Consider the following 15350-nt stretch of genomic DNA (forward strand, 5'->3'; position numbering starts at 1 on the left):
AAAATTTTTAAAAATTTGAAACAAGGTCGTCTTGCTTAATTTCTGAGGCTGGCCCCCAACCTGTGATCCTCCTGTCTCAGCTTCCCAAGTACTGGGATTACAAATGTAGATCAGAGGTAGAATGCCCCTGGGTTCAACAAAAAAAAAAACAAGAAGAAGAAGAAGAAAATTCTTTTGGTTGATGTTACAACATGGATGAACTTTGAAGACACTATGTTAAGTAAAATAAGCCAGTCACAGGCAGGTGCAGTGGTTCACACTTTTAATCCCAGTACTTGGGAGGCTGAGACAGGAGGATTGCAGCTTCTTGGCAACCTCAGCAACTTCATGAGGCCCTTCCCAAGTTAGTGAGACCCTGTTTCAAACAAACAAACAAACAAACAAACAAACAAACAAACAAACATTAGAACTGTGGTGGTGGTGTTGTATAGCTCAGAGGTGGAATGTCCCAGGGTTCAATCCCCAGTACAAAAAAAAATAGCCAGTCACAAAATAAAAAATACCATATAAGCAGTCAAATTTATAGAGGCATAAAGGAGTATGGTGGTTGCCGGGGGCAACTGAGGCTGGTTGGGTTGGGAAATATGGAAGTTATTGTTTGAGTGGTCATTGTCTAATGGGGAATGAGTAACAGTTTTATGAAATGAATAGAATTCTGTGGCTGGATGGTGGTGATGGCAGCAGAATAACATGAATGTATGTAATGCCATAGATATCTACACTTAAAATTGTTAAGGGCACATTTCAAGTTACATTTATTTTACCACAATGAAAAATACCTACAATCAGACTTATTTAGTCAACAGGTATTTACTGAGATTCAGTAAATTCCAGGTTACGTGTGCAGTGACTAAGAAAACAAGGAGCTTGTTTTTGGCGGAAAAGACAAGCAAGAAGCAAGAAGCAAAGAGATGAAATATTTAAATTTTGTTATGAGTGCTACGAGTCACAAACTGGTGAAATTGTTATAATTTAGGTGGTTTTAAAAAAATTTATGTAGCTTTGCTAAAACAAGGCCTCAAAAATTGGTTTAGGACACAGTTGTTCCTCTCCATAGAAACCTTTAGTAAAAGGGGAAACCATTTATATGATTTGAAAAGTTTGGGTGGTTAAGGTAGGTGGATATATATATTACAATGTATAGTAACTTATATATGTACTTTTGATAGTACATTGTAGGGTAGGCTGGGCGTGGTGGTGAACGCCTGTAATTGAGAGGATGAGACAGGAGGATCACAGGGTCAAGGCCAGCCTCAGCAATTTCATGAGCCCCTGTTTCCAAATAAAAATTAAAATAGAGCTGAGGGTGTAGCTCAGAGGTAGAATGTCCCAGGATTCTATACCCAGCACCACACACACACACACACACACACACACACACACACACACACACACACACATTGGAGCCATATCTCATACTGAGGTCTAGCGTGGTAGGAATATTCATGCACACAACTACAACTTTTGGAGCATTTCCGACCAGGCCTGCCTCTTCTCCCTCCCCTCCATGTCACTGAGCTGGGCATAGGTCATCTAAACTAGACTGATAGCATTATTCGACTGCTACCCTATTTACATTGCTACCCCTCTTCCCTCCTCTCAGCCCCTCCATTATTCCACTGGAGTCTTTCCTCCTCCATCTGAGGTTGCCTTTGTTTTCCAGTTTCTCCCTAGGAGAGAAAACATAACAACGATTTGCTTTTTGAGGCTGGCGAATCTCACCCAGCATAATATTGTTAAGTTCCATACATTTCCCTGCAAATGACACAATTTTATTCTTCTGTAGGGACCACTGATCTTTCTGAGAATCTGACGAAAGCCATGGGTCCTCTTCCCAAGTAAAACAGAGATCTACAATATCTGCATATTTTTAGGAAGCTAATGGGTGTCTGAACCCCAACCCTGAGTAACCCATGAGCCTAAGGTTAGAAGTCCCCACCGTACCTGCTCCCTGCTGCTCTTTGGGAGGAGTTCCAGGATGCCCAGCATGCTGCGCTGGTCCTCTGTGGTCGTTCCTGCCCACATCTCCCACTGTCCTACCCAGCCCTGGGGACCACAAGCACCTCCAGGTCCCGAGTGTGCATCCACGAACTCTCACATCTCCAACCTTTCTCTAGCTGTGTGTGCCCAGGAGCTCTGTCTGTGACAGGAATAGCACAGGCTTCTGCTTAAAGCAGTGCAGGTTATGTATCCCTTAAACCTCAGTACAAATTCACCCTCTAGCTCTCTCTCCTCTCTTGTTTCTTGTATCCTCTTTCCTATCTCTCCTCTCTCTCTCTCTCTCTCTCTCTCTCTCTCTCTCTCTCTCTCTCTCTCCCTCTCTCTCTCCCTTTCTCTCTCTCCCTTTCTCTCTCTCTCTCTCTCTCTCTCTCTCTCTCTCTCTCTCTCTCTCTCCCTCCCTCCCTCCCCCTTCCTCCTTTCCTCTCCCCCTCTCTCCTTCTTGTGGTTTTGGGATTAAATCAAGCATCATTCTACTTCTGACTCACATTCTGAGCCCTGTTTTATGTTTTCTTGGAAACAGGGTGTTGCTAAGTTTCTGAGGGCCTCACTAAATTGTTGATGCTGACATTGAATCTGCGATCCTCTCGTCTCAGCCTCCCAAGTACTGTGCTTACAAGTGTGCAGCACCGTGCCCAGTTGCGAATGTCTCTTAACGATCGTCTCTTTTGCTTCTTATTCTGTCTCCCTTACAAAGTAAGGTCGGTTTTGCTTTACTCTCAGAGCATCTATCACATTATAATTATTTTTTTCTTTGGTAGCAGGGATTGAATCCAGAGGCATTCTACCTCTGAGCTATACACCCAGCACTTTTATTTTGGTACTGGGGATTGAACCCAGGGGGCATACCTCTGAGTTACACCCCAAGCCAAAACTTTTTAGTTTTTATTTTGAAACAGTCTTTATAATTTGCCGAGGCCAGTCTTGAACCTACAATCCTCCTGTCTCAGCTTCCTAAGTACCGGGATAACAGGTGTGCACCACCATTCCTGGATAGCCCATTTTTTTTTTAATTTTTTTAAATTTTTTAATTTTTTTATTTTTTGGTGGTACTGGGGTTCCTGGAAGCCCTGCTACCTCTGGGCTACACTCCCAGACCTATTTTTACATTTTTATTTGGAAACAGGGTCTCTTAAGCCAGTGCGCGCAGCTGGCTTCGAACCTGCGCGATCCTCCTGTCTCTGCCTCCCAAGCGCGGGGATTACAAGCGTGCGCCACCACGCCCGGCTAGCCCATTTTATTTTGAAACAGGGTCTCGTTAAGTTGCTGAGGCTGTCTTCAAATCTGTGATCCTGCCGGCTGTGGTGGCACATGCTTGCAATCTCAGGACCTGGGAGGCTGAGACAGGAGGATTGCAGATTCAAGGATGACCTCAGCAAATAGTGAGATGCTCATCAACCTAGCAAGGCACTGTTTCAAAATAAAATGTAAAAATAGGGCTGGGGGTGTAGCTTAGAGTTCAATTTCCAGTACAAAACAAAAACCAAAACAAAGCAAAACAACAACAACAACAACAACAAACCTATGATCCTCCTATCTCAGCCTCCCAAGTACTGAGATTACAGGCCTACACCAAAGTGCTTGGGTCACATTATAATTCTTTGTATTTATTATTTTAATTAATCTATTTACTGAGTTAGTATTTATTGAATATCAACTATATGCCAACTCCACGCCTAGGCACAGTGAAGGCCAAGAGACGCTGGTGCTACCCTCATGAGGCTTATTTTAGTGGGGATTATAGATACTGAATATATAGTTATACAAATAAAAATTAAAGATACTGAGGCAAATATGGGAAGAAGAGGGATTTCTGAGACAGCCTTTAGGCTAGGGAAGGGTGCAGGTCAGGAAGCATCTTGGGAGAAATTTAAATTGAGACTAAAGGCTGGGAGCAGTGGCACACACCTATAATCCTAGTTCTTGGGAGGCTGAGATAGGAGGATCACAGGTTCATGGCCAGCCGCAGAAACTTAGTGAGAATCTTTTTCAAAATAAAAAATAAGGTAGGGCTGGGGGTACAGCTCAGAGGTAGAATGCCCTTGGGTTGAATTCCCATGTGCATGAGCATGAACACATATGACAGTATTTGCACACAATCTCCATAATCCTCCTATATGTGTTAAATAATTTATATATTACTTATAAAGCCTACTACAATATAAATGCGGGGCCTGGTGGTGCATGCCTGTAATCCCAGTACTTGGGAGGATGAGACAAGACGGTCACAGGTTCAAGGCAACTTAGTGAGACCCTGTTTCTGAATAAAAAGTAAAAAGGGCTGGGGATGTAGCTGAGAGATAGAATGCCTCTGGGTTGCATCTCCAGTACCTCATACCTCCACTACACAATGTAAATGCTATGTAAGCCATTACTATATTGAATTATTTAGGGATAAAGACAAGAAAAGGTCTGTATAGGTTCATTACAGCCACAGTTCTTTTCCTGAATATTTTCCAATATTCAGAGGTGGCAACCTCTGGCAGGACCCTGGGAGGTGGAAAGGCTGGCTGTTCTTGGTGAGACACAGGGCAGGGGACCTGAGCAGACCCCTTCTCCAGAGTCAGTATAGTACAATGTAGTAGTAACCAGGGGCTTTGGGGCCAGAGAGGGTGTGTGAGGAGTAGCCGGTGGGTGGTGGGGCTTGTGCTCCAGGGATTATGATTGCACACACAGCCCATCGTCCTCCTCCCAAGAATGTTCTCCATGGAGAACAAGGGTCTGGCTGAAGTCCTGTACTCATTTTACACAGGAGAAGCCAGGTCCAGAGAGGTCCTGGGATGGGTCCAGAGCAGGAGGTAGGAACCCACAGCCTCCAGGCTCCTGGCCCCAGGTGCCCTGACTTGTCTACAGAACTAACCCTGCTCTGTCCCGGGTGGGACAGCCAGGCGTGACAGCCCGGTGGGTTCCTGCTGCGGGAGCACAGCAGGCCTTTGTGCCAGGCAGGCACCACCCCTGGCTGGCCCCTCCCTGCTGGCGGGACAGCCTTTACCTGCCCTCATGAGCTGCCCAGGCCAAGCCACAGCTCCTTGGGCTTTGGCTCTCAGGTCTGCACTCCAAGCCCACAGCAGCTGCTCGTGATACATCACCACCACCATGGAGAGTAGCACCTGGAGCCCTACAGCCACCACCGCCACGGAACCTGTCCCGTCCTACCAGCGCATCCAGAATGCCGCCGACATCTCCGTCATCGTCATCTACTTTTTGGTGGTGATGGCCGTCGGGCTGTGGGTATGTCATGGCTCTGGGATGCGGACTGAAGGGGCGAGGGCACCCTGTGGACAAAGGAGCTCCCAGAGAAGAGAGGGTCTCCCTCAGCTGGCTGCAGGGTGGGCTTCTGGGTGCGGGGAGGCCGTGGGTGCCTTGGGATCGCCTGAGAGGAGTTCAAGGACACTGTGTGTGCATGGGGGACAGCAAGGGTAAACACAGGTTAGAATGGTCCTGGGGGAGCTTGCCAGAAAACCCCAAAGCACCCTGGGGCCAGTGGGTGGAGAACACAGAGGTTGGGGCCAGTGTTAAGGGCAGGAAAGGGACATTGCGGAGCCGCAGAAGGTTCAGGCAGGTGTTGACTGTCCTGCCTCTTAGTTGCCCAGGCTCAGATGTGACAGACAGGGTAGCAGCAGCCTCTGCCTGCCTCGGGTGTTGGGGCCCTCTGTGGGGTGACTGAGAAATGCTGGCTCCTGGGGAATCCCAGAAGCCAGAGAATTTCCCCAAGGATGGGGAAGGAGGTGGAGCAGGAGGAGGAGGGCCAGAGGGTGGCCCAGGGCTGGGGAGAGGAAAGTGCTTGTGTCTGTGCTTGGAACTCTACTAGGGACACACCAAACCAGAGAAACTTGTTCTCTGCAGCCTGAAACTGGGAAAGTTCATTTATGACAGACTATGGTACACCTAACAACTTTAAAAGTGTGAGATGGGCTGGGATGGTGGCCCATGCCTCTGGTCAGGTTATCTTGGCTTAAAGCCATTTATGGTGGTTCATTGACTATCTTAAACAGAAGAGCAGGGCTGCTGTGTTTTGTTTTGTTTTACTTATTTTTAGAAGCTGTTGTGAAATATGTTGATCAACTTTAGTTTTTTTTTTTTTTTTTTTTTTTTTTTTTTTTTTTTTTTTTTTTTTTTTTTTACCTTTAGCCCCAGTATGCTAAGCAGGAGCAGGAGGCGAAGCTGTAGTATGGTGCTGAGGGAGCAAATTTCCCACTGATGTGCACCAGGATCCCTTTGTTCGTTCAGAAAGCCAACAGGCTTTTCTCCCCTTGTCTTTCTGATCAGGGTCACCTGTCTTTAATAGATTTAGTAACAGCTTTGGAATCTCTTTTATGGAAGAATCTAGATTTGACCTTTGGAATTTTTTGGTCTTGCAAATGTTTCTGTGTCTGTAACTCAGAAATACTCTGACAGTAGAAGCCTCTTCTGGAATGTTAGGTGTCAGGAGATGGCCAGATTTGGAAGGGCTATCCTAGAGCTTTGACAGAAGGTCTGATGTTGTAAGCATGGTTGATGACCCAGAATCAGATGCTGAGCTACAAAATGGCTACTGGATCCATGCTGGCTGGTGCTGTTAGTTTTTTCCACGGGGGCAAAGCTACTTCCAGGGCATCCGAGGCTTCTCTAAAGGCTGTCCCACATACTGCTGCTCCATTGGTGCCAGTTGCACCTGTTCTTGCAAAGGAGATGCCATCTGGACTGTGTTTGGGATGGCCTTTGGGGTTAGTGGCTGAATCGGGGTAGGGGGCCTGTGACTCAGGTACCTGATGTTGGACAGCGGCAGTGTGCCGGCTATACACAGACTACTGTTGACTTAGGGAATATTCCCGAGTTTTCAGGAAGACATGTTGGGTTTTCTGTGCTTGTCTAGGAGATGAGTGAGTCATCTACTAACTCTGTATGAAAGCTGAGTGGGAAACCTAGCTGGGTGTGAGATGTGATTGGGAAAGCTGTGCTGAGAGATGAGAGGGCCTGTGAGGTAGCCTGATGAATGAAGGGCATCTGTTCAGTGTGTTGAAGGTCTTTTTTTGCCCTCTGAAATGTGATACTAGTTGACTGGGCCTGAGATTGTACTTGCTGCTGTCTAAAACTGACATCCGCTTGGAATGGAGCCACCAAATCCTGGATGCTAAGTACAAGCTCAGTAGAACATGTTTATGTCTAAGTTTGGTGTTATATACATCTTTTGCTCCAGCGTTGAAGAAGCACTACCTTGGGGTTGTACTAAATAGGCTTGTTTCTCAGAAGTCCATGCTACATAGGTGGTACAGAGTATACCATCTGATCTGCAGATCTTGGAATGGGTGCTTGCTTGCTATCAGGAGGGTCTTTGTGTACACTTGCTGGGTAATGAAAGTTGCCTTTTCAGATGTCTGGATGGTATGAGTGGTTTGTTCAGAGTAAAAGACATATTCAAAAGGCAGCACCTAATAAATAGGCTACTTCCTATGTTGTACAGGATAAACTGCCTGGATTGTATATGCTGGCTGGTCTGGAAAATGTGATGGAACTGGTGGTTGTAATAGGTGAGCAGGCTGTGCTGGGGCTGGTGCCAAATAAGAGGCCTGGACTGCAGGTGGGGCTGGATAAGGAGTCTGCATGGAATAGGCTGGCTGGATCCTGGCGGAGCACACTGTAAAGTGGATGCTCCAGAGCTGGCAGTGAATCAATAGGCTTACTGGAGCTTAGAATGGGTAAGTAGGCTGTGATGAGAAAGAAGTTTGCTCCTGAGATGTGTCACAAAGGGCAGCTGCTCAGGAGCCTTCAGTGGGAAAATCCCACTTGTATCTTTGCATGAGCCTAAAAATGCTATTACTGTTTTGTTTTGTGTATATGCCATTGTCTAAATAATCTTACATTTTATATTTTAGGAGTTTTGTACATCTTGGGAAATTATCAGTATATAGCAAGAGACACAGGTTTTATAAAACTTTACCAAAGGCAGATCAATATTTTTAAGAAAATCAAATTGTTTTAAAACTAGAATACATAGGACTAACCTCGCTACACACTGAAACTTTTAAAAAAATATCTTACTGTTTATAGATCAATTGCAAATTTCTCAAACGCTCTGCAACTTATCTAACCCTCTGTTGTTATACATTTTTTTGTGTGTGTGTAGTACTGGGGGTAGAACCTAGAGGCTTTCTACCTCCAAGCTAAACTCCCAGACCTATTTTTTTTTATATATTATTGCTGGTACTGGGGTTCCTGGAAGCCCTTCTACCTCCGGGCCACACTCCCAGACCTATTTTTACATTTTTATTTGGAAACAGGGTCTCCTAAGCCAGCGCGCACGAATGGCTTCGAACCTGTGCGATCCTCCTGTGTCTGCCTCCCAAGCGCGGGGATTACAAGCGTGCGCCACCACGCCTGGCATGACCTATTTTATATTTTATTTGGAAACAGTGTCTCACTAAGTAGCCAAGAGCCTCAGTAAGTAGCTGAGGCTGGCTTCGAACCTGCGCGATCCTCCTGACTCAGCCTCCCAAGCGCAGGGATTACAAGCGTGCACCACCACACCTGGCTTGTTATATGTTTTTTTAATCTAAAAGCATTTCCCACTTTCTTTTAATTTTTTATTATAAATGTTTCTGTTGTTATAAAACATTTTTTTTCCTGCCTAAGAAAACTTTTTTTTTTTTTTTTTGCGGGTCTGGGGATGGAACTCAGAGGCATTTGACCTCCGAGCTACACTCCCTGCCCATTTTTTTTTATTCTTTATTTTGAAACAGGGTCTCACTGAGTTGTGGAGGGCTTCACTAAGTAGCTGAGACTGTCCACGAACCATGATCCTCTGGTCTCAGCCTCCCAAATGCAGGGATTACAAGCATGCGCCACCACGCCTGGCTCAAAGAAAACCTTTTAAAAGCAATGAACATTGTGTTTGAAAACATCCTAGCGAGGTAAATGTAATCTTGATTGACTGTTTTCCTAGGATAAAAGATATATGTTAATAATTTTAACATCTTTAATTTCATGAACAAATCTTAGATTTACTCAGTTGTTAGATTTAAGTCATATGAACTCAGAGGCATTTGATTTTATATTTTCTTTAAATTCTATGAGCACTTACTTATTAATATGCCACTTTGTGGTATCATGTAGACAGAAACTACACATACAACATAAAAAACAACATCAAGAAGTAGGGGACAAGAGAGTTACAGGTATATATATATATATATATTTCCCAGAGTGAAGCCAGATCAAGAGCATGGGAGATTGAGACAGGAGGATCACAAGTCTGAGCCCATCCTAAACAACTTAGTAAGACACTGTTTAAAAAAGGCCGAAATTATGCCGGGCGCGGTGGCGCACGCTTGTAATCCCCGCGCTTGGAAAGCAGAGACAGGAGGATCACGCAGGTTCGAAGCCAGCCGCGCTGGCTTAAGAGACTCTGTTTCCAAATATAAAAAAGTACAAAATAGGTCTGGGAGTGTAGCCCAGAGGTAGAAGGGCTTCCAGGAACCCCAGTACCAAAAAAAAAAAAAAAAAAAAAAAGGCTGAAATTATAGCTCAGAGGTAGAATACTCTTGGGTTCAATCCCTAATATCTAAAAAAAGTATGATGTTTCATTAGACACCTCAATGTACTTGTAAGAAAGGGACAAAATCTTTTATTGCCACCTGTTCAAAATGCAAGCAAACAGATCCAGGAAGCAGCTTGCTGGAAGCCACCGTCGGGTAAGTGCAGAGTGAGCACTTGGGCAAAATGTTTATGCCTCTGAGCCTCAGTTTCCTCGTCTGCCAATTGTAGCTCCCCACCTCCTCATCTGAGCGTTTTGTGGCTCCAGGGGATAAGAATATGAAAGTGTGTGAAGAAGCAGAGTGGGTAAAGGAAGTGCCAATGTGTGGGAAGGTGTGCCCTTGGGCAGTGAAGGCGGCTCTTCTAATTTTCTATTACATTTTCAACCCTTTCTTTCTCAGGCTATGTTTTCCACCAACCGTGGGACTATTGGAGGCTTTTTCCTGGCAGGCCGAAGTATGGTGTGGTGGCCGGTAAGTTTTCCCTGAAATACTATTTGTCTAACTATACTTTTTTCTTTTTAAAGAAGCTTATTGGTTCTTTGTACCTATACATCGTAACAGCATTCAGAGTAATAGAAACACACATGCACACAGCTCTTGGTGTCCTTTCTCCAAACCCCGCTTCTCCTCTCCTTCCCCATGTGTTTTAGTGGCACTGGTGTTGATAACTTCTTATATGTGTATATAATTATCCTCCATTTATCTGAGATCAAATTTAATTCCCTCTATCTTTGACATATAAGAGAAAACACAAGATCTTTCACTTTCTGAGATTGGCTAACCTCAGCATAATATTCTCTAGTTCCATACATTTTCCTGTAAATGATGCAATTTTGTTCTTTGTGGATATGTGTGTGGCACTGGGGATTGAACCTCAGGGCATTCTACCTCTAAGATTCACTCTTTATTTATTATTTTTATTTTGAAACAGGGTCTCACTAAGTTGCTGAGGTGAACCTCGGATCCTCCTGTCTCAGCCTCCCAAATATTGGGATTATAGGCATGTGACACCAAGCCTAGCAGTTTTGTTCTTTATGACTGAGTAAAATTGCATTGTATATTTATACCACAGTTTAACGATCCATTAATCTGTCGACAGACACCTAGGCTGGTTCCATAATTTGGCTATTGTGAATTGTCCTGCTATGAACATGGATATGCGTGCATCACTATAAAATTCTGACTTTGGTTCCTTTGGAAAGATGCTGTAGAGTAGTGTAGCTGGTAGTTCCATTCCCAGTCTTTTGAGGACCCACCACACTGATCTCCATGCTATTTGGCAGTCCCACCAACAGTCGTTCCTTTCCCCAACCTCTTCGCCAGCATTTATTGTTGTTTGTGTTCTCGACTGCCATTCTTATTGGAGTGAGATGGGACCCACTATGATATTTTCTGCACCCATTTCCTTCTTGTGCTTTGGGTGTCAATGGTTGGGGAATTGCTCCAGGGATGCTATTGGGCTCCTAGAGCTGTGAGAGAGAGAGAGAGAGAGAGAGAGAGAGAGAGAGAGAGAGAGAGAGAGAGAGAGAGAAACAACTGTGGGATCTTGTTCTGAACTAGGTATAGAAAACTCTAGTCTGAACTCTTCCTGAAAACACTAGCCCGAACTCTTGCTGGAAGCTTAAATGAGTATTATTACAAAAATGGAAAGATAGAATATAAATTTAATAAAGCCTTATACCAAAAATATTATAGGGGGTGACCTGAAAAGAAGTCTTTGAAGATTCCTGGATACAGAATATTTTTCTAACCAGTCTTCTGACTCAACTAGATCTATCCTTTCTCCAGGGTAGGTCTTTTTTTTTTTTTTTTTTTTTTGGTGGTACTGGGGGTGGAACCCAGAGGCTTTCTACCTCCGGGCTATACTTCCAGACCTATTTTTTTATACTTCATTTGGAAACAGGGTCTCACTAAGTTGCTGAGAGCCTCACTAAGTAGCTGAGGCTGGCTTTGAACCTGTGCGATCCTCCTGTTTCAGCCTCCCAAGCGCGGGGATTACAAGCATGCGCCTGGTCTTTTGATATGGAGATTCCTGTAGACCTGCTCTGTCTTCAGCACAGACCCCCATGCCTTTTGTTACACTCCAAAATGTGTTAATTGCTTATTGAGAGTATGGGATTCCCCCACATCCTTGAGGAAGTTCACTTCTCTTAGAAATGTAAAAAGACCCTAGGCTTTTAGGCTTCTTCTATTCTCTTGCTAATAACCCTTGCCGCATGGAAGTCTGCAGCCCTTTTCTTGAAGTTCCTGGCTTTTTTCTACCAAAGTTATTTTCAGTTATTGAAAGGACAAAGTTTGACCACGCCAGAGACCACCTTGTAGCCAAGAGATTTGTTGGAGGGGCCGGTATGAAAGGAAGAAAGAGAGAGAGAAAGAGAGAGACAGGCAGAGAGACAGAGGGGAGAGAGAGAAAGAAGAATCCAGGAAGAGAGGGAGCATGTGCTGGGATCAGGGTTATATAGGGGCTTGGGGTTACAGATTGGGGGCCAATAGGCTAGGAGAAATGCCCTTTGAACTAATTGGCTAGAGTCCCATGGGTGGGGGTCGTGCGGGGAGGTAATTGGCTTGGGGTCAGTGGGGAATGTCCCTTTCACTGATTGGCCAAAGGCACCAGGAGGGGGCAGGTTTCCCAGGTAAGTGACCAGGTGCGGTCAGAGGGGGATGGCAGCTTAACTGGTCAGACCAGGGCCTTTCAGGAGACTTAGCTTATGGGAGGGATCTGAAATAAGAACCAAATTCATCTAACAGTTATGTTTTGAAAATTGAAAATATTTCCCAATACTGGTACATTAATACATTTTGACGCCTCTTCCCAATACTGGTACATTGGGTACTGGTGATTTTTTCTCCTCAACTAGATCCTCGTTAATGGGTCTTATGCTCACCAGCTCTCCTGAACATACAGAATCTACACTCGTGGATAGTGGCCACCTTTGGGACAGGCAGATGTAGAACATTCCCATCATCATTATATAAAGCCTAATTTATTTTGTGGTACTAGGAGTTGAACTTAGGACCACTCTACTGCCAAATTATATTCCCAGCTCTTTTTATTTTTATTTTTTTCATTTTGAGACAGGTCTCACTAAGTTGTCGGGCTGGGCTCAAGCTTGTGATCCTCCTGCTTAGGGCCCTGAGCATCTGAGAAGACAGGAGCATGCCGCGGCACCCGGCTCATCTTAGAAATCTCTGCTAGACACTGACATTCTGGATTCCTGATGCAGAGTTTGAGCAAACTCTTAGTGGACTTGAGATTTGCCAAATTAGAATGAAACAGGACCTTGGAGTTTACTCTTTTGGCAACAGTGCATTTCTCACCCCATTTAATGCTTTGGTGGCCCGATATTTTTGTAATTTTTGTTTTGAAACAGGATCTCACTAGTTGAGAGTCTCATTAAGTTGCTGAGGCTGGCCTCCAACATGCAATCCTCTTGTCTGCAGCCTCCCAAGTATTGGGATTACAGACGTGTATCACTACACCCAAATTTATTTTTTGTTAGTGCGGTCATTTCTGTCTCTTCTTGTCTTGGTCTCCTCTGAGAACCTTCTCTCCTTAATACACAGCCATTAGGCATACCGTGCATTACTTGTGTTCCTAGGCAGCCATGGACCTGTGTGCAGCCAAGTTTCTGACATCTAAATAGAGCCAGGCTTCTCCTCCTCCACCAGCCACCCTCCCAGTGTTTCCTAACAGATTACAATGTCTGTAGTCAAAGAAAGAAGAAAGTAAATCATCATCAGTTGTTTTTATTTGGTTGAAGTCAGAAGTCCGGAATCATTAGCTGAGGTGAGGTGGGATAGATTACTCTTCCTGCCTTGGCATGTGGTTTGCGGCAAAGCCACCTCTCTCCCTTGACATACTTCCTATTAGGGAGGTGACTTAGGGTTAGAACTAAGAGCTTAGACTCTGGAGCCAGGCTGCCTTGGTTTGAACCCCAGCTCTCTGCATTCCTGTGCTGCTTTCTGTGCAAAAGAGAAAACACTGCAGAGTAGAATTATTTTGAGGATTAAATTAGTTAGTGCATATAAATATCTCAGGACAGTCTGGACTTAGTATTACCCAAGGGCTGGCTACCACAGTTTCTGAGTCATTGTATCTCATCTCTTCAGGAGGTCCTCTTCCTCTAGCTGGGAATTAAATTTTTTATCCATTTATTTATTCATCTATTTATGCATTGTTATGTGCGTGTGTCTAAGTATGTACAATTATTATGTGTCAATTTAAAAAAATAAAAAAGGCCAGGCATGGTGGGTGCACTCCTGTAATCTCAGTATTGGGAGGCTGAGACAGGAGGATGGCAGGTTCAAGGCCAGCCGCAGCAATTTAGTGAGACCTTTAGCAACTCAGCAAAACCCTGTTTCAAACTAAACAGGGTTTAGGATGTAGCTACAAAAGAGATATGAGAGTTAGCACTTCCTTTTTCAGAGGTAGAATATCCCGGAGTTCAATATCCAGTGAAAGAAAGAAGAAAAAGAAAGAAAAAGAAAGGAAGGAAGGAGCTAGTGGTATAAAGATTGAAGAATGAGCAATCTAAGCCAATGAGACATAATGATCAAAAGCCCTGAAGTAGGAAGGAGCTTGGGGGTAAAGGAAGAGCTGAAAGGGGTCAGTGTCGGGGAGGGAAAACACATTTAGAGCAGGCCCGTGGAGCAAAGGCCCTGATGATGATTCTGAAGTTGGGCCCATCTTTGGTTTGGTGAGTGGGTTTGGTCTTCGGCATCCTTGACCTCTGAATGCCATCAGAAGGCCTTACCTGTCTCTTGTGCCAACAACTGGTGGGAAAACACCAGCTTTGGCAGTGGTTCCCTGGTTCCTGTGCCTGTGGGCAGGGAACGGTGTGTGTGGAGGTAATGAGTAAAGAGGACCATTGTCTGTGGGGACATGATCTGACAGAAAGTAAACAGGGACCATGATGACTCCGGAGCAAAGCTGCGTCTAAATATTTACCAGCGTGTCAGAAATAAAATATTCAGGATAGAGGAGCCCCACCTGATTTTCTGTTCTCATCCAGGAAGTGTGATGCCTGAGAGATGGCAGGGGTCAAAGGTTAAGCCTTTCCAAACTCCCCTTGTTGAAAAGAGAGTTTACTAAAGGGAAGGCAGCAGGAATTGAGATTAGAGACCAGCTCCTGAAGTGGTGAGGGGGACGGACGTGACACGTGACACAGATGAGCTCAGGCTGTGCGGAGTCTGCAGTGAGAAGGGCAGGCAGGGGGTCTCACCCACTGTGCCCCTTCATGGGAACTTGGGAGAGAATACTGGGAAGGAGGGAGCTGGTGCGGTGCTGTGACCTCTCCCTGTGCCCCTGGACCTCAGGCACCTTTGGCTGTGGGACCTCGGGCAAGTCACTCCACTCTGCTGAGCCCTGATCTTATCTGTGAAATATGAGAATAACACTAACCTCACAGAACTCTTGTGGGCATAAAACAAGATGAAGTGAAGGAAGTACGTGCCTCAGGATTGGAGGCGCTGTAAAGTTAGCTCTCCCTTTTTTCTTTATTTGCCCAGGTTGAGGCTCTCAGATCAGCAGCAGTATCAAGACTTGGCCCTTCGTAAAATGCAAATTTTAGAGCTGTAACCCAGATCTGCCGAATCAGAAACTCTAGAGGATGGGGTCCAGCAATCTGTGTTAATGACCCTCCAGGTGATTCTGATTAGGACTGTCAGATTTAGTAAATAAAGGTACAGGATGGCCAGGTGTGGTGGTGCACACCTGTAATCCCAATACTTGGGAGGCTGAGACAGGAGGATTGCAAGTTCAAAATAGCCTTAGCAATTTAGTGAGAACCTTAGTAACTTAATGAGACCGTTTCAAAATAAAAACTAAAAAAGATGGGG

General features: G+C 44.9%; 1 protein-coding gene across 1 annotated transcript in view; it reads left to right on the plus strand.

The window, feature by feature from the left end:
* Nucleotides 1–5094: 5094 nt before the first annotated feature.
* Nucleotides 5095–15350, plus strand: part of LOC308277992 (sodium/glucose cotransporter 1-like) — a gene marked incomplete at both ends in the record, with an annotated part of 39562 nt that continues 29306 nt past the window's right edge. The window contains 2 exons of the mRNA XM_080717563.1: nucleotides 5095–5229; nucleotides 9912–9983. Coding sequence (XP_080573689.1) covers nucleotides 5095–5229; nucleotides 9912–9983 — 207 coding nt within the window. The remainder of the gene's footprint in view (nucleotides 5230–9911; nucleotides 9984–15350) is intronic.

Source organism: Muscardinus avellanarius, assembly GCF_963383645.1.
Source record: "Muscardinus avellanarius genome assembly, chromosome: 21".
Lineage (NCBI taxonomy): Eukaryota > Metazoa > Chordata > Mammalia > Rodentia > Gliridae > Muscardinus > Muscardinus avellanarius.